At 37.9% G+C, this 19,674-nt stretch overlaps 1 protein-coding gene across 1 annotated transcript in view; it reads left to right on the top strand.

The window, feature by feature from the left end:
• Positions 1–555: 555 nt before the first annotated feature.
• The window catches only part of LOC308433787 (uncharacterized protein), a gene marked incomplete at both ends in the record, with an annotated part of 170,013 nt that continues 150,894 nt past the window's right edge, over positions 556–19,674 (top strand). Inside the window, 3 exon segments of the mRNA XM_080933885.1 lie at positions 556–597; positions 5,184–5,343; positions 6,014–6,071. Coding sequence (XP_080790011.1) covers positions 556–597; positions 5,184–5,343; positions 6,014–6,071 — 260 coding nt within the window.

Raw genomic sequence — 19,674 nt, 5'->3', positions numbered from 1 at the left:
CTCCAGAGTTATGAAAAGTTTTTAATACTTAATCTATATATATGGATTCTGAATAAATTACAGAAATAAGATAGCCACCCAGTAATTATTCATATTGAAATCTAAGTTTCTAAAAATATTTGATTATCTATTTTTTCCAAAAGTAAGTTGCCCAGGGCTTTGAAAGGGTAGGATTTATAATAATGATGATAAAAAAATTACTGACAGCTTGCCCATCAGATAGTAATTATAAAACTTAAACACTTATTAAAAGCAGAATTAAAATGTGACAGACTATGACAAAAGTAAGTAGAGCTTTTGAAAAAAAAAATGATTATACTTCAAAGACATCTATTTCATTAGGTAAAAACTATGAATTTAAATTTTTTATGTGCATGGACACATGCCCTGTTTATTCAGCTATGACAGCAGAAAAACTTATCTCTTCAAAGTGGTGGCTATTAAAAAATATCACATTAAAGCAGATGAACAGAAGCGTTTAAGGAAACTATCCTAGAAGTAAGGAAACCCCAGAAGAGCTGAGGTTAGAAATGAGAAAAGTGAGAGTCCAGCAAAATGGTACAGCAAATGAAGGCATGTGATGCCAAAGCCAATGAGGTAGGTAGGTAGGTAGATGATAGATGATAGATAGATAGATGATAGATAGATAGATAGATAGATAGATAGATAGATAGATAGATAGATAGATAGATAGATGATAGATGGATAGATGGATGGATAGATAAAGATAGATAAAGATAGATAGATTAGATAGATAGATAGATAGATATAGATAGATAGATAGATAGATAGATAGATAGATAGATAGATAGATAAAGATAAATAAAGATAGATAGATATAGGTAGAAGACAGATATATATATATATATAGATAGATAGATAGATAGATAGATAGATAGATAAAGATAGATAGATAGATAAAGATAGATAAAGATAGATAGATAGATAGATAGATAGATAGATAGATAGATAGATAAAGATAAATAAAGGTAGATAGATATAGGTAGAAGACAGATATATAGATAGATAGATAGATAGATAGATAGATAGATAGATAGACAGACAGACAGACAAATGGATAGACAAATAATTGATAAATATAAATATTGATTTTTAAATAAGAATTCAACCCTGTTGCCCACCCTCTGACACTTGACCTCACAGCCCTCAATCTGTACTTTCCATATTCCTAAACTATTCATCACACATGGAAAACTCAAGAAGCAGATAGAGGCAAAGGACAGTTCTCTTAAATGTCACATATTCCATCTTTGATTTGGGGCTCATATATTCAATGAGTTCCTGAACTCCCAAGGCTCAAAATCCACTGCTGTGGACTTTTTAGATCAGAATGAAAGTACAGAACCCGGAACTAGCAAAACAACTAACTGAATACCCAAGGAGGGCAATTCAGTAGCATCATTGTCCCAGAAGAGGTAAATCATAAATATAAGTGTAAACTGCTACCACAGAAGCATGTGACCAAGACCAACACCTCCTGAAAAATGGATAATAAAGTAACTCTTAGACAATGAAAGATCAGAATGGAGACATAACGGAAATCATAGCAGATTTTATAGTTTTAGTCAAAGTAACTTAGGCCGAACTATATTTCAGAGAAAGCATGTTTGTCTGGCATTCAAAGAATTTTGGTTTCAATCCTCAGCAACCAACCAAACAACAAATTACAACATTTAGCAACAGCCTTCTCAGTAGCAGAGAATTATGCATATCTGGTACTATAAATCTAATCACCTCCTTATTGCTCTTAGGACTTGGAACCTAAAACAGAACTTACTTCTACTCATTTCTCAAGCCAGTATAATCTCTAGATTCTTAATATTTTCACTGACAGATAAGTTTTTCTCCAACCCCTGAGCAAATATGGAATACTAAAAGAAAGCCACAAATTGTCAAAATGCTGAAAACAACTAACCAATGGGGTGCCCACCACCAAGAAATAAATGTACATCACAATTCTTAAACTTAGGAAACATCATGAGAAAGGGGGCAAAAAGTCAGTGAGAGACAGAGGAACAGAGAACTTGTTGTCAGATTTTGTCTTCTATATATGACACAGATGTTGTTCCCATGAACACTCAACATTATGGCAGCTGAAACAATACTGGAACAGTGACAACAGCAGTTGGCATGCCAGCGTGATTGGGGAAAAGTCATAAAGCTCCACCCTAACTGAGGAGGTCTAAGCAATTAATGACTGCTGACATTAAAAAATGAATCTACTCCAGGGATAAGCTCCCTCATTGATTTCAAGTGGATACTTGAAACACAACTAATTGTACTCAGCATGCTGGATTTATATAGTTATTCATTATATATGTATATATGTATATATATATATATCATGCTTTTCAGCAATATTATCTATTTAAAGATGCCATAAATATGAGGTGGAGCAGATGAAGGTACAATAGATGTTGGGATGAGCCAAGGAAATGTTGTTAATGAAACACATGTATATAAAATTTTAAAAAATAGAGTTTTTTGAATATCATTTAAAGAGGAAAACTGAATTCAATCAGTTTGTGCAGTACACCTATCTGCACTGTTATTTTTTTTTCAATGAGAAATTAGTAAATCAGCAGATATTCAGCAGCACCAACCCTATAACTAAATGTTGGATGGAAAAATTATTCACTACAAATTTCATAAATCTTTTTTAAAAGCAAGTGAAAGAATGGTATGGATAGGTGGAAACATAAGAAATCAAACAGAGAAACTGAAAGTATAAAATTAAACAAAATAGATATCCTAGAGCTAAAACTACATTAACTGACATGAAAGATTCAGTACAAGGTGAGAGAGTCGGCAAGGGAGACATATCAATAAAAATTACTCAACTTAATGAAGAGACAGAAGGAAAATTAAAAAATATAAACCAGGGCTCAGAGACCAGGTAGAAGATATTATACAATCCATAATGCATGTAATTGGTGTCCTAAAGGGAGAGAATAAAGAAGAAAAGGAAAATGTATTTGAAGAAATGATTTTGCAATATAAATTTGTGAGTTAGCAGAAGACAATATATAACTGGCAGATACAAGAAGCTCAAAATACATACTCTAAGAGACATAGTGCACACACACACACACACACATACATACACACACACAAACACACACACACACACACACACACACACACACACACACACACACACACAGGTTCACGCATTGCTTTATGTTGTTATACTTAAAATTCTACAAGCAAAATGCCAAATCAGAATCTTGAGAGCAGCAAGAAATGGTAGCATGCATGCATTGTGATAGGGGCTGGAGATACACTAAACCGTGCCTCTATAATCTAAAACAGGCCAGAAGAGACTGACATAAGCGGAGTGCTAAGAGAAACACGATTTCAAAGGAGCACTTGGTAACCACTGGAAAAGAAGATGAAATGAAGTCAATTTTGTAGGAAGAGACATTGACACAATGTATACCTAACAGATCTGCACTAAGGAAGGCAAGCTAAAAATCTCTCCAGCTGAAAGCAAATGACATTCTGATATAAATGAAAGACTGAAAAATTATATATATATATATGCAAAACATATAACATATATATATGTAAAACAACTATATTTTTTTCTCTTAGATATCTGAGAAGATATTTAAAACTAACTCAGGGAAAAATTCCAACAGCACATGCTGAGGTGCTTGAGAGGTGCACATTTTATTGTACACTGGTTGAAATGTGAAAGGAAAAGATGATACATGTGCATAGACACAAATACATATATTTGTAGGTAATATATATTTTTATTGCTAATGTTTCATATGAATTGTAATTAGGTTGTTAAAATGCAGCCATGCATTCTAAAACTAATAGAACAACTAATAGAACTATGCCAAGACATATTTCTAAATAGTTAACAGGGAGTAGAGGACACCAAACTAATAAGGGCGAAGGAGAAAGGTTGATAGATATACAATCAACTATAAATAAATCCAAATATTTATCCTATAGAAGAGAGATTCACAACATGTGTCACAACCCCTCTTGGGGTCTGATATCAAATATCTCACCTATGAGACATTTAAATGATGATAAAAAACAGTAGTAAAATTACAATTATGAAGTAGCAACAAAATAATTTTGAGGTTGACAGTCAACACAGCAAGAGGAGCTGTAGTAAAGAGTGGTAGCATTAGGAAGTTGGAGACCCTGTGACTTAGAAAATATTTAACATCGTTGTACTGTGTACTTCAAAGTGTATATAAGAGTTTAGCAAGTTTGCCTCGTAAGGAGTGATAAGTATTTGAGATGATGGTATCCTAAGTGTTCTGAGATACTCGATGAACAATGCAAAAAGGTGCCAAAACACCACAGTATAGTCCATAAAGGTGAGCAAACCTCAGGAAGAAAAAAGTGCAGAAAAGAACATATTGCTTACTGAAAATATTTGCTTAGGATAAAAAGGAGGTGAGAAGGGAGAGATAAGATAATTGAGAGGAGCAGGAGACAGAGCAGAAATATAAGCACAATGTCAGTGTAATGATTTACTGACAGCCTTTCTGGAGAACAGGCTGCTGGGGCTCTGGGGATGGTTCCAATAGTGAAAGGATTAGTATGCAAGCATGAGGCCCTGAGCTTAGTCCCCAGCGCTCTCATTAAAACGCCAGGCACAGTACACACCTGTATCTGAGCACTGAGACCCAAGGAGGGGAAGGTCCATGTCACTTGCTGACCAGAGAGTCAGTCTAAGTGTCTTGCTGAGCTTCAGGTTCAGTGTGAGACCCTGCCAAAAAGAAAAGAAAGAAAGAAAGAAAGAAAGAAAGAAAGAAAGAAAGAAAGAAAGAAAGAAAGAAAGAAAGAAAGGAAAGAGGGAAGGGAAGGAGGGAGGGAGAGAGGGAGCAAAGGAGAGAGGGAGGGAAGAAGGGAGGGATGGAGGAAAGGAAAGAAAGAAAGAAAGAAAGAAAAGAGAGAGAAAGAAAAAAAGGAAGGAAGGAAGGAAGAAAGGAAGGAAAGAGGTGATTAACTTAGAACCATATCTTGTATCTACATTCATATATGTACACCTGAGAGTGTCTGTGTTCACAAAAAAAGGAGTTAAAAAATAATGAAATAATTATTTAGATTCCATCTTTTATAATAATAATAATAATAATAATAATAATAATAATAATAATAATAATAATAATAATAATAATTCTTTCCTCCAGATGCTGAATCATCATGAAGCAGAACCCAATCATGTGGACAGATACATCATCAATTCTTACAGTCTTGCCCTTCAGAATAGAGAGCCGGAGGGCTTAGGAGGCATTAATCATGCACCACAAAAATCGCCCCACTACCGATTACTTAAGAAATATAGAGAAGGTATTTAATGAAATCCAGTTTTTCCTTTTTAAGTCGCACCCCGGGGTCTAGTGTCTGGTTCATGTTCAAAGGCTGTGAGTCTTAGAGCCTTCTCCCTTGAAGCTTTTCTCTCAAGCAGAAGTTCTTGCAGCCTTTTGCCTGTTTCTTTCACTGTACCATGGAAGCTGATACGCTCACTTTTGTTAGTCTACCCAGGCATAGCACTGCCGTGGCGGACATCTTGTTAGAGAAAGCACCATTAACTCCGTAGTTTGCTACAGAGAATGTACATTCTGAAATAATACACCCCAGGGAACTTCGTACCAACAAGGCTATAAATAACCAGACATACTTACCTGTACCGAGATATTGTATAGAGAACAAAGAATACAAACTCAGAAAAGCAATACTTCCTACAACCTGAAGGGCCATTTCCATTAAGGCACAAACAATCAAGCCTTTGAGAAATGTTTGCAGGGTTCTTAATTAAGAGAGGAAGACATGCGTGTGGGGGTCTCTGATTTGCTTCTGTCCTCTCTGATTAAGAAAACCCTTACAATAAGAGCTGAGAAAGGGGGGGTATATACGAAAGGAAATTAAACTCCAGGTTGTTGAGGAAATTATAACACTTGCTACTTTAGAGGAAATTAAGTCTCTTGTCTTAAATGAGTTACACTCTTGTTTACTTTAGGACTCAGTAAGAGAAAATGCTACGAAAATACAAAGCTAGTGGAGGTGGCAAACAGGAGGTGCGGGAATGATGACAGATTTAAATGACTGAAACTCTTCACCTTTGGATCAAGTAAATGTACAAAACCGGGAACATTAAAGGATAGCATATAAAATGAAGACTCGATATTAAAAGTATTATTTGATTTTGAACGACGCAGGTTAATACAGGATTCCTAATTAAAGCAGCTTTCCCCGCTTACACTGAGGCGTTTGAAGCAAACCTCCAGTCTCATAGTAGTCAAGACTACATGCTTCAGTTTGACGCTTTTGCTTATATAGTGATGATCACACTGTCAAACTAATACAGCTAATAATGATTGTTCCCTGTCTTCATTACTTTTTGATGAAAGAAAAACAAATTTCAGAAAACTCAGTGGCTTGAAACAACACTCAATCACTAATTACTGCACTATCTCTATCCAATGTGAACTGACTACACCAGACCCTGTTCAGTGCACACATGGCAGCTACCCTGGCACATTCTCACTGACGACTCTGGAAGGGAATCCTCTTCCATCATCTGAAGTTACAGAATGGAGGTGCTACTTGGTGGCTGTCAGGAAAAGACCACTTTTCCTTCCTCAGCAAGACCCAATCCACAAAATGAAACTCTTCACATAAGGGATCCAACCTGATGCCACACAAGGATAATGCTCTAGGGAGATGTTGGAAATAAATGAGTTTTATGTATCTCAAATGTATGGAAAGAATTTTCGCCCCAGACTATGACTTTTAAGGCACGGATAGAGGGGGTTCAGCTGGAGAAGATGGCTAGACAAGAGACAGCACTTAAAGCTCATTCAAAGAACCAGGGTTCAATTCCCAGAATAGTGATTTAAAACCAATTCTGACCTGGACCAGCAGTTTGCAAAGGTAAAGGCCTGGTGAGAAGGAGATCCGAGTAGCCAGGGGGCAGAGAGATCTCTGCCAAGTGTGCACAAAAAGCGCATGACTGCCCTGCCTGATCCAGGGACCAGGAACCCAGCATTGGGACCTCTGTTCCCATCCGGTGGCTTTGGGACTCAGAATAGGGCTCGGCCAATCTGCCACCTGGACAAGCAGTTCCCAAAGGTAAAGGCCTGGTGAGAAGAAGATGCGAGTAGCCAGAGGGCAGAGAGATCTCTGCTGAGTGGACACGGAAAGCACACCCCTGCCCTGCCTGATCCAGGAACCAGGAACCCAGCATTGGGACCATTGTACCCAGGCGGCGGCTTTGAGGCACAGAACAGGGCTCGGACCATCTGCCACCTGGACCAGCGGTAATACAGGGACAAAGACCAGATAAAAGGGAAAGGCAAAAACATATCACTAACAACAAGATGGCAAGAGGAAAGCAAAAGAGCATATCCCAGGGAAACAAAGACAACCTGGCAACACCAGTACCCAGCTCTCCAATCAAAGCAAACAGCGGAATGCCAAACACTCCAGAAAAAGAAGATGCAGACCTATAATCATACCTCAAGACGATGATAGAGATCCTTAAACAAGAACGGGAGGAAAAGCAAATAGTTTCAGAAGCTTTTAAAGAAGAAACAAAAATACACTCAAGGAACTCAAAGAACTAGAAGAAAACAGAGCCAAAGAGATGAAGGAATGGAAGAAGGAATTTAAAACAGAAATTGACACAATAAAGAAAACACTAAAAGAGATAACACTAGAAGTAGAACACCTAAAAAAGAAATCAGGAGTCACAGATGCAAGCATTTCCAATAGACTACAAGAGATGAAAGAGAGAATCTCAGGGAACAAAGACAACATTGAACACATAGACAAAACAGTCAGAGAAGAGGCAACAACCAAAAAGTTCCTAACCCAAAATGTCCAGGAGATCCAGGACACAATGAGAAGACCAAACCTAAGGATAATAGGAATAGAAGAGGGAGAAGAATACAAACTAAGAGGCACAGTAAATATCTTCAACAAAATTGTAGAAGAAAACTTCCCTACCCTTAAGAAGGAGATGACCACGAGCATAAAAGAAGCCTTCAGAACCCCAAATAGGTTGGACCAGAAAAGAAATTCCTCCCGACACATAATAGTCAAAACACCAAGTGCCCAAAGCAAAGAAAGAATACTAAAAGCAGTAAGGGAAAAAGGTCAGGTAACATATCAAGGCAGACCAATCAGAATCAAACCTGATTCTCAACAGAGACTATGAAAGCTAGAAGAGCAAGGACAGACATCATGCAGACCCTAAGAGAGCACAAGTGCCAGCTCAAGCTGCTATACCCAGCAAAAATATCAATCACCATAGATGGAGAGATGAAGATATTTCAAGACAAATCTAAATTTACACAATATCTGACCACAAATCCAGCACTACAATGAATTATAGGTGGAAAACCCAATAGAATGAGGGGAACTACATCCTAGTAAAAACAAGAAAACTCCTAAGCAAGAAAAACAAAATAAGAAAGAGACACAGACAAAACTCAACCTACAAAAGCAATAATAGCAGGAAACAGCAACCAATATTCTTTGAGACCTATTAACATAAATGGACTCAACTCCCCAAAAATGAGACATAGGCTAGCAGACTGGATACATAAACAAAATCCAGGATTTTGCTGCATACAGAAAACTCATCTCAGAGACAAAGACAGACACTATCTTAGAGTAAAAGGGTGGGAAAAAAAACTTCAAAGTAAACAGCCCCAAGAAGCAAGCTGGAGTGGCTATTCTAATATCGAATAAAGTAATTTTCCAACCAAAAGTTATCAAAAAGATAAGGAAAAACACTTTTTACTCATTGCAAGGGAAATCTGTCAGGAGGAACTCTCAATCCTTAACATATATGCTCCAAATAAAAAAGCACGCACATTCATAAAAGAAACCCTACTAAAGCTCAAAAAATACATTTAACCCCACACAATAATAGTGGGAGACTTTAATACCCCACTCTCTTCAATAGACAGATCATGGAAACAGAAACTGAACAAGGAAACTGTAAAATTAGCAGAGACTTTGAAACAACTGGAATTAATAGATATCTACAAAACATATCATCCTAAAGTAAAAGAATACACCTTCTTCTCAGTACCCCATGGCACCTTCTCCAAAATTGACCACAAAGTGTGACACAGAACGAGCCTCATCAATATAAGATGATTGAAATACTCCCATGCATCCTCTAAGACCACCATGGTCTATGGCTGGTCTTTAACAACAACAAAGACAACAAAAAGCCCACATACACATGGAAACTAAACAACTCTTTGTTAAACGATAGCAGGGTCAATCAGAAATAAAGAAAGAAATTAAGGATTTTCTAGAATTCAATGAAAATGAAAACACAACATACCCAATCCTATGGGATGCAATGAAAGCAGTACTGAGAGGAAAACTCATAGCCCTGAGCGTTTGCAAAAAGAAGCTGGAGAGAGCATACATCAGCAACTTGACAGCACAGCTAAAAGCACTAGAACAAAGGAAGCATATTCACCCAAGAGGAGTAGATGGCAAGAAATAATCAAACTTAGTGCAGAAATAGACCAAATAGAAACAAAAAGAACCACTGAAAGAATCAACAAAACCAAGAGCTAGTTTTTTGAGAAATTCAACAAGATTGATAAACCCTTAGCCAGACTGACTAGAGGGCAAAGAGAGAGTATACAAATTAACAAAATCAGAAAGGAAAGTGGCGACATAACAACTGAAACTGAGGAAATTCAAGAAATCATCAGATCCCACTACAAAAACTTATACTCCACAAAATTGGAAAATCTGAAGGAAATGGACGAATTCCTAGACAGATAGAAGATCCTAAAGTTAAACCAGGACCAAGTAAGCCATCTAAATAACCCTATAACACCTAAAGAAATAGAAGAAGTCATCAAAAGCCTCCCAACCAAAAAAAGCCCAGGTCCAGACTGGTTCAGTGCAGAATTTTATCAGACATTTATTGGGGATATAACACCAATACTCTCCAATCTATTCCAAAAGATAGAATCAGATGGAATATTACCTAACTCAGTTTTTGAGGCTACAATAACCCTCATACCTAAACCACACAAAGACCCTACAAGGAAAGAGAACTTCAGACCAATCTAACTTATGAACATTGATGCAAAAATACTCAACAAAATCCTTGCAAACCGAATCCAAGAACACATCAAAATGATCATTCATCAAGACCAAGTAGGCTTCATCCTTGGGATACAGGGATGGTTTAATATAAGGAAATCCATCAATGTAATCCAACATATAAACAAACTCAAAGATCAAAATCACATGGTCATCTCACTAGATGCTGAGAAAGCATTTGACAAAATTCAACATCCCTTCATGTTAACAGTCCTGGAAAGAACAGGAACCCAAGGTCCATAATTAAACATAATAAAAGCAATATACAGCAAACCAACAGCCAACATCAAACTTAATGGCGAGAAACTTGAAGCAATCTTACTAAAATCAGGGACTCGACAAGGCTGCACACTCTCCCTCTACCTATCCAACATAGTACTAGAAGTCCTGGCTGGAGCAATTAGACCGCAAAAGGAGATCAAGAGGATACAAATAAGAAAGGAAGAGATAAAAACATCACTCTTTGCTAATGACATGATAGTGTACTTAAGTGACCCCAAAAATTTCACCAGAGAACTCCTACAGCTGATAAACAATTTCAGCAATGTGGCTGGATACAAAATTAACTCAAACAAATCAGTAACCTTCCTATACTCAAAGGACAAACATGTGGAGAAAGAAATTAGGGAAAAGGTACCCTTCACAATCATCACAAAAACTATGAAATACCTTGGTGTGACTCTAACTAAGCAGGGTAAGGGCCTGTATTGTCTTGTTCCCCACTTCCGACCAGCAGGAATATGCTTGCAACAACAGGATTCTTCTGCGAACAATCTTTATTGTCCAGCACTCTGAGCAGGGGACCCCCGTGGAAGAACAATGCACTGCTTATATATGCCCAGGAGACCTGTGTTGCTACCTGATTGCTGCTTCCTCCAGTAGCTATTAGCATGCCTGAGAGCTGCTGTGATGTCTCTGATATATAAGCACTATGTCTCTTGGGCTGGGCAACAGCTCCCTTAGCTGAATCATAGGCGGGAAGCTGGCTCCATCTATTGGTCAGGCACCAACGGCTCCTAACACTGTAAGACAAGAACTTCAAACCTCTAAAGAAGGAAATCGAGGAAGATCTCAGAAAATGGAAAGATCTCCCATGCTCATGGATTGGAAGGATCAACATTTTTGAAATGGCTATCCTACCAAAAGTAATCTACAGATTCAATGCAATCCCCATCAAAATTCCAACCCAGTCCTTCATTGAGTTGGAAAGATCAATGTGCAATTTCATCTGGAATAACAAAAGATCTAGAGTAGCAAAATCCATCCTCAACAACAAAAAAACATCTGCGGGAATCACAATCCTTGACCTCAAGCTATATTACAAGGAAATTGTGCTAAAAACTGCATGGTACTGGTACAGAAATAGGCACGTGGATCAATGGAATAGAATAGAAGATCCAGAAATAAGCCCTCAGGTATTTGGTCACCTGATTTTAGACAAAGGAGCTGTAAACATTCAATGGAAAAAGGACAGCCTATTAAACAAATGGTGCTGGTCCAACTGGCAATCAGCATGCAAAAGAATGAAAATAGACCCTTTCTTATCTCCTTGTTCAAAGCTCAAGTATAAGTGGATCAAAGATCTCCACATTAAACCAGATACACTGAAACTATTAGATGAGAAATTAGGGAAAACCTTTGAACACATAGGCACAGGAGAAAATTTTCTGAACAAAACACCAATGGCTCAAGCTCTAAGGTCAAAGATTAACAAATGTGATTTAATGAGATTGCAAAGTTTCTGTAAGTCTAAGGACATTGGCAAGAAATGGAAATGGCAGCCAACAGAATGGGAAAAGATCTTTACCAACTCCATATCAGATAGAAGCCTAATATCCAAGGTATACAAAGAACTCAAAAAGCTAGACACCAGAGAATCAAACAACCCTATTAATAATGGGGTACAGAGCTAAACAAAACGTTTTCAGTTGAGGAATGTGGAATGGCTGAGATACGTCTGAGAAAGTGCTCAACATCCTTAGCCATCAGGGAAATGCAAATCAAAACAACCCTGAGATTCCACCTCACACCAGTCAGATTGGCCAAGATCCAAAACTCAGATGACAACAGATGCTGGCGAGTATGTGGAGAAAGAGGAACACTCCTCCACTGTTGGTGGGGTTGTAAACCGATACAACCACTCTGGAAATCAGTCTGGCGATTCCTAAGAAAATTGGACATAGTACTACCTAAAGATCCAGCTATTCTACTTCTGGGCATATACTCCAGTGACACTCCAATATACAACAAAGATACATGCACCACAATGTTCATAGCAGCTCTATTTATAATAGCCAGAAACTGGAAAGAACCCAGATGTCTTTCAGTAGATGAATGGATACAAAAATTGTGGTACATTTCCACAATGGAGTACATCTCAGCTATCAGAAATAATGACTTAACCAAATTCTAAGAAATTGGTTGCATCTAGAGAATATTATCCTGAGTGAGATAACCCAGTCACAAAAGAATAGACATAATATGCAGTCACTGATAGTGGGATGCTAACCCCAAAGGCTTGGATTGCCCTAGAAACAACTCACAGACAGTGTGAAGTTCAAGAAAAAAAGAAAAGAAAACAAAACAAAACAAAAAAACATTTTGATCAATCCTTACACACCAAGAAATCTTTGAATAATTCCAGTTTACGTCCTGTTTTACATGTACTTTTTGCTCATTGTAACTAGTAAGAACTTAATGCAGAGTATCAAACCTTATAAAAAAGAAAAAGAAAAAAAGCCAAGCACTGAGAAAAATGTATTTGTATACATTTATGCAAAAATATTCAATACTTTTTTCTTTTATCTTTGTTTATTAAAATAAAGTTAAAAAAATAAAACCAATTTTGACTCCAGTTACAGCAGATTCAACAATCCCCTGAAACCTCCACAGACATTAGGTATATGCATAGTGCACAGGCAAGTGTATAAACAAAACAGTCATGTCCAGAACAACACAAATAAATAAATACAGAATTAGGTAAATAACAAAAGAATCAAAGCTGGACATTCCTAAAAGTTTCTGCCACTATTAAATATATGGTTTGTGCCTGTTTCCTTTTAGCTAACTGCCTGTGGCCACTTCAGCAGATAGGATTCAAGAATAATGCTGTGTGGTATCTGAGACAGGCTCAACAGAGGAACACAGTGCTTTCTGGAAAAGTATCTCTTGTGAATACTTTGAGCCACGTCAGTTTTCAATTGTGTCCTTGGGAGTCAACATGCTGGAGAGACCACATATCCATCAAAAGTAGATTATACCAAAGCTAAAGCTTTTTTCCCTCCCAGGAGTGAAGCCATCTTAGACCCCCAAAGTAGCCCATAGCATGGACATCATAGAATGTGCTCTTATTGATAGCTCCAAAGAGCCTCACCACCCTGATCTGTGATTCACAGAGTTTGGGAAGTAACCAATGCTGAAATGGAGTCTCTAATTTTGGGGTGTGGTTTGTTTGGCAGCTATAATCTGTCTTCTGGTGTCAAATCCCATGTAAGAGAGATAATATTCTATTTATTTAAAGGTTTATTTATTTATTTTATGTGAGCAAACGGTCACTGTCCTCAAACACAGCAGAATTATATATCAGATCCCATTACCGATGGTTGTGAGCCAACATGTGGTTGTTGGGAATTGAACTCAGAACCTCTTGAAAGGGCAGTGAGTGCTCTTAACAGCTAAGCCATCTCTCCATCCCTGAAAATATTCTTTATGTGTACTTTAATTCTGGATACGCTGCTTAGATTTTGAGAAAAGATATGAGAAAATACAAAATCTGTTGCTCTGGTTTTCTTGTCACTAAGTCCTCATTTTCCCAAAAGCTATCAGCAGTTTTGATAAGGAACAGATGGTATGCCTTTTCAGTCTGCTGATGACCTAAATCTTCATAAGGCTGGAAGGTGATACTGAATGATAGAACATAAAATAAATCTAATACAATGAGTTTGCTAAAAGAAGTAGACACAAACTTTACTGGGTGATTGGTGGTCTTGAGACCATCAATAATTATTACTGAACATGTATGAATTATGTTACAAAAGCCAGATAGCAATAATAGAAAATGCAAGCCATGATTTTTACATTTGGTAAGTGAGCAATAAATATTAATTGATGAGGGAAATGTGCTGAATCTTCTGCAATAATCTATGTCAGCTACTACTGAAAGGCTGGCAAATGTTATCACACAGAGACATATTATATGATCCATGTCTAAAATCTTTTAAAGTATACAAGTTTTTATTTATATTTAGAAGAAAGCTAATGCTCAGAAAAGCAGAGAAATATTCACAGTAGAAAGAATTTTTGTGAATAGAAAAGAAAGAAAGAAATCATAGACCCAACAGACAATCATAGACCCATCAACAGACTGTGGTGTTTGAATGAGAATGGCCACATAAGTTTTCAAATTTGAATGATTGGTTCCCAGATAGGGTACTATTTAGAAAGTTCTAGATGGTGTGGCCTTGAAGAAGTTGTGTCACTGGAGTGGGCTTCGAGGTTTCAAAATGCCATGCAAGTCCCAGTCTTGCTCTCAAACTCCTTCTTTACCTCCAATTTATGAATCAGATGAACGTTCTCTGATACCGCTGCAGTGCCGTGCCTGCTTTATGGACTCACCCTTTGTAACTGTAACGGTAAGCACGACTCCAAGTTAATCCTTTCTTTTCCAAGTTGCCTTGGTCATGGTGTCTCTAACAAACAATAGAACAGTAACTAAAACAGACTCCAAAACATATACTATTGCTATGATTCTATTCTTGAGAAAGACACAGTGTTGGTTCTCTAGAAGATTGTATTCCCAGCTAAGGACATATCATAACACCAACAGTCATAATAAAAATAAATAATGTGTGATTAGAAATATAACAAAACCTAATCTGCAGGTTCTCCTGTGTCTCTTTAAAAGTATGAAATGTTCTCAGAAGTGTCATCTATACCTTCTTGGGGAGATGAAGAAGCTTAGCTGTCATGCAGGTGAGCAGAAAATGAGAACAACACAGAGGTCCAGACCACACACATCATCATACAAAGGCAAAAAATGCAAAGACACTTGATTAACGAATGTGTAAGGGAAGAATAAAAGAGAAACAGAAAATGGACAAGGAAACACATGTGGTGGCAGTGGGAAGGAGGGCAAGGAGGAGACAGTGGGAAGGAGGAGACAGTGGGAAGGAGGAGGCAGTGGGAAGGAGGAGGCAGTGGGAAGGAGGAGGCAGTGGAAAGAGGGCAGAGGGAAGAAGGAGGCAGTCAGAAGGAAGAGGCAGTGGGAAGGAAGAGGCAGTGAGAAGGCAGTGGGAAGGAGGAGGCAGTCAGAAGGAAGAGGCAGTGGGAAGGAAGAGGCAGTAAGAAGAAGGCAGTGGGAAGGAGGAGGCAGTAGGAAGGAAGAGGCAGTGGGAAGGAAGAGGCAGTGGGAAGGAAGAAGCAGTGGTTAATGAAAAGAAAGTTTGGCTTACAAAGAATTTTGTATGTTGAAGAAGGGGTTTGAATTTTCTTCATAGAGCTGTGGCAAGCTAAGAATGAATTTAGTCAGTATCCAGAGCTAGTGATATATGCTTCTGGATTCAGATGCTCCCCACAAGGTAAGTTGCCTTAGTCTCCAGTTCCTTTTTGTTCCCTTCTGTGGCCAGGAATGTGGTGAACATCTTTCCTGGGAGCTAGCTCAGAGCCAGGCTTCTTGAGATGTGCCGAGAGGAACTGGTTAAGGGAAGCTGGCTGGTACTGGAACTGAGAGGTGGCCAACCATGATATTAAATGATTATTTAGAGTTTGGTTGCTGGAAGTTCATTAAAAACCTTTCAGATGCCTTTGGGCAACTGAAAAAAATTAATAACCTCCATTGTAAAAAAAAAAAAAAAAAAAAAAAAAAAAAAACTACCTTTTTCTAATAAGAAGGATATTACAGTCCTCTGAGAAATATCCTTCAACTAATTAAAAAAAAAAAAAAAACACTGTAGGAGGAAGGTAATAAAACCTTATTTATTTATGTGTTTGTGTTAAATTTTGAGGCCTTGGTATGTAGTCTTGATTAGTTTGGAATTCAGTATGTAGTCAAGAATGGCTCAAACTGATTATAACTCTCATGCTTTGGCACCTTTAGTGCTGAGCTCACGTGTATATCACCATGCCCCCTTTACTCATTTTAACTTACAAAGAAGAGAAAATATAGAAGACAGACAGTACTCCGCATACACACAGCATGCAGGAAGCTTAAGAAATGGTAACTAAACTAAAACTATTGATAAAGCTATCTGGTTGGGTTCATGAAAATTGCTTCAAAATTCATTGAGGAAAAGGATACAGAGGACATAACTCAAAACGACTAATGCATGATCATATTAACATATACTTATACAAAGGAATATGGCAATTCAATTAGATGTCATGATGTTTGCTTATATGTCACTGCTCCATGTAACAAATGAATAAAATATGAAGAAATTGCTGGAAGAGAAAAGACCCTTGTTTGCTTCAGTGCTATTGTTAGCTGCGGAGCATAGCAATTTCTCCAGCAGGGAACTAACACAAATGTGCTAAGCTTAACAGACATATTGTGAGTACATTTAAGGATCTCTGGGTTCTAGTCTTGTCTATGGGCCTTAGGTAAGTTACACTGTGAAGATAAGGTTGATACTTGATGCCCAGTGAAGTTTGCAAATACTATGCAAATATAAATAATCCTCTACTTACATTCCTCTAACAAAAGAAAATACTAGCACATTTTTATCAATCCAGAAGTTTAAAAAACTTTATCTGTGGCAAAATTTATATTTTCAGTAGAAACTCCGATCTTCTTGGTTCCCTCTCAAACCCTGTATGATGACAAATTTCATAAGCCAGATTAAGTGTGAGTCAGATTAATGTTTTGTCAAACAGATCTCTATTCAAACATCTGTGAAGAAGAAGGCATTGCAGCTTTCTTCCCCACCTCCCACATATGTGTTAAATAATAGAGGATATACTTAATTAGCCTAATGAGTGATTAATTACTGTTACTTACACTGCCTCCACTGATGTTATTGTTTAATCAGCACAAAAAGGTGCTACCTTAAAAGCAATTAAACTTTTAACTAGATGTTGCCAGACAGAACTACAGAGTGTTTGTTCCTTAAATTACATTTTCATTCTTCAAATTTTAACAGCCTCACACTAAATTGTTCTCCAATGAGTCCACTTTTTGTATTCTAAGAGAATCAGGCTATGATCTACTTTCAACAGAACATTTTCTGAGGATCACTGTTTTTCCATGGAGACTGAGAGTTAACATTCTATTCCTGGTTGTAGGGAAGGGTGTTTTTATTTTGTGGTCCTTCCTGGTGCCCCTACCACAGTTTCTCCTGTCTTTCCACTAAAACTCCTGCCTACCTACAGGAGGTGGCCTGTACAGGTTTCGTATAGCCACTGCTGTGAGTTTCAGCTAAGGTCACCCCCACTGATTCTTGAGATCCTCCCCATCAACAGGTCTCTGGCATGTCCTGCAGAAATCCCCTGCTCACTCCAGTGCTCACCAGTTCCAGATTTCCATTCATTCTCATGGCCATCTGGCCATCTGGCCATCTTCCCTGTCTCTTCCAAAACCTGATCCTAGAACCACACCCATTCCTCTTCCCACAGGTCTACTACCCAGTTCCCTCCCTCCATAGGACACCTATGACTATTTCATTGTGACTTCCTTCTTGTTAGACTTATTTGGGTCTGCGGAGTATAGCATGAATATCCTGTATTTTATGGTTCATAACCAGTTATAAGTGAGTATATACCCTGCATCTCCTTTTGTATCTGGGTTATGTCACTCAGGACAATATTCTCAAGTTCCATACATTTGTTTGCAAATTCATGATGGCATTGTTTTTTACAGCTTAATAGTATTGTGTAGGTGTGTCACTTTTTTTTTAATCCATTATTCAGTTGAGGGACAATTAGGTTGTTTCCAATTTCTGGCTATTACAGATGAAACTGCTATAACATAGTTGGACAGGTGCCCCTGTTACATAATGGGGCATCTTTTGGGTATATTTCCCAGAAGTGGTATAGTTGGGTCATGAGGTAGAACTATTCTCAGTTTTCAGAGGAACTTCCAAAAAAGATTGATTTCCAAAATGGTTGTACAAGTTTGCACTCCCACCAGCAATGAAGGAGAGTTTTCTTGTTCCACAGCTGTTCCAACATGTGCTATCACACTATCACTTGAATTTTTGATCTTAACAGTTCTAACAGGTATAATATAGAATCTCGGAGTGGTTTTGATTTGCATTTCCTTGATGACTAAGGACTTGTACCAATTCTTTAAGTATTGTTTAGCCACTCAGGATTCCTCTGTTGAGAATTCTGTATTTAAAGCTGCACTTCATTTTTATTTTTTTTTGGGGGGGGGGGGATTGTCAGTGTCTAATTTCTTGAGTTCTTTATAAATTTTGGATATAAGCTCTCTGTCAGATGTAGGGTTGGTGACAATCTTTTCCCATTTGTAGTCTGCCAATTTTTCCCAATTGACAGTTTCCTGTACCTTAGAGAAGATTTTCAGGTTCATGAGGCCCCATTTATTAATTGTTCACCTCAGAGCCTGAGTCATTGGTGTTCTGATCAGAAAGCTGTCTTCTGTACCAACTATAGCAGGAATGGGAGGGCTGCCCTTATGTAATCACCAGGGGCTGTGCAGCCAGGAAAATATTTCTTATAGGAGGAAAATAATTGAGGACTGCCTGAGAGACCAAAGATTGCTGGTGCAGACAATTCCATCCAATCAGTAACTACTATTTAGAAGAGATGCTTTTTTGGGACCAATGGGAGCGCAGGTGGGGGGTATTAAAGCAGCTTGCAGCAGTGTTCAGAGAGCTTGCTGTGGCATTTCTCACCTGCTCCCATAGTCTGTGTAAGGTGTCTCTGTGCCACCTCGCCTCCAACCCCAAAGGACAGGTAGGGTCAGGAGGTGAGTAGTCCAGGGCACAGACAACAACCAACCAGTTCCCACTTTCTGTTCTATTAGACTTGATGTATCCTGTTTCACATGGAGGCCTTTGATCCACTTGGACTTGAGCTTTGTGAGAGTGATAGATATGGATCTATTTACATCTTTCTACAGTAAGACAGACAGTTAGACCAGCACCATTTATTGGGTATGTTTTCTTTGTTCCATTGTATGGTTTTGGCTTCTTAGAAAAGGAATACAAGACACATCCCTAAATATAATAAAAGCAATATACGGCAAGCATATTCAAGTGTCCATAGGTGAGTGGGTTTATTTCAGGATTTCAATTATTATTCCATCGATCAAGCTGCCTGCCTCTGAACCAATACCACATGGTTGTAATTACTATTTTGTCTGTAGTAAACCTTGAGGTCAAGAATGATGATAACTCCAGAAGTTCTTTTACTGTTCAGGATTGTTTTGGTATCCTGAGGTTGGTGTTTCCCCCATATGAAGTTGAGAACTCTTTTCAGTGTCTGTTAAAAATTGTGTTAAAAGTTTGAGGGAAATTGTTTTGAACCCATAAATTGATTTTGATAAGATGGCAATTTTCACTGTCTTAATCCTATGGATTC

The sequence above is a fragment of the Micromys minutus genome (assembly GCF_963924665.1).
Source record: "Micromys minutus genome assembly, chromosome: 20".
Taxonomy (NCBI): Eukaryota; Metazoa; Chordata; class Mammalia; order Rodentia; family Muridae; genus Micromys; species Micromys minutus.
This window is presented reverse-complemented; position numbering and strand designations above follow the sequence as displayed.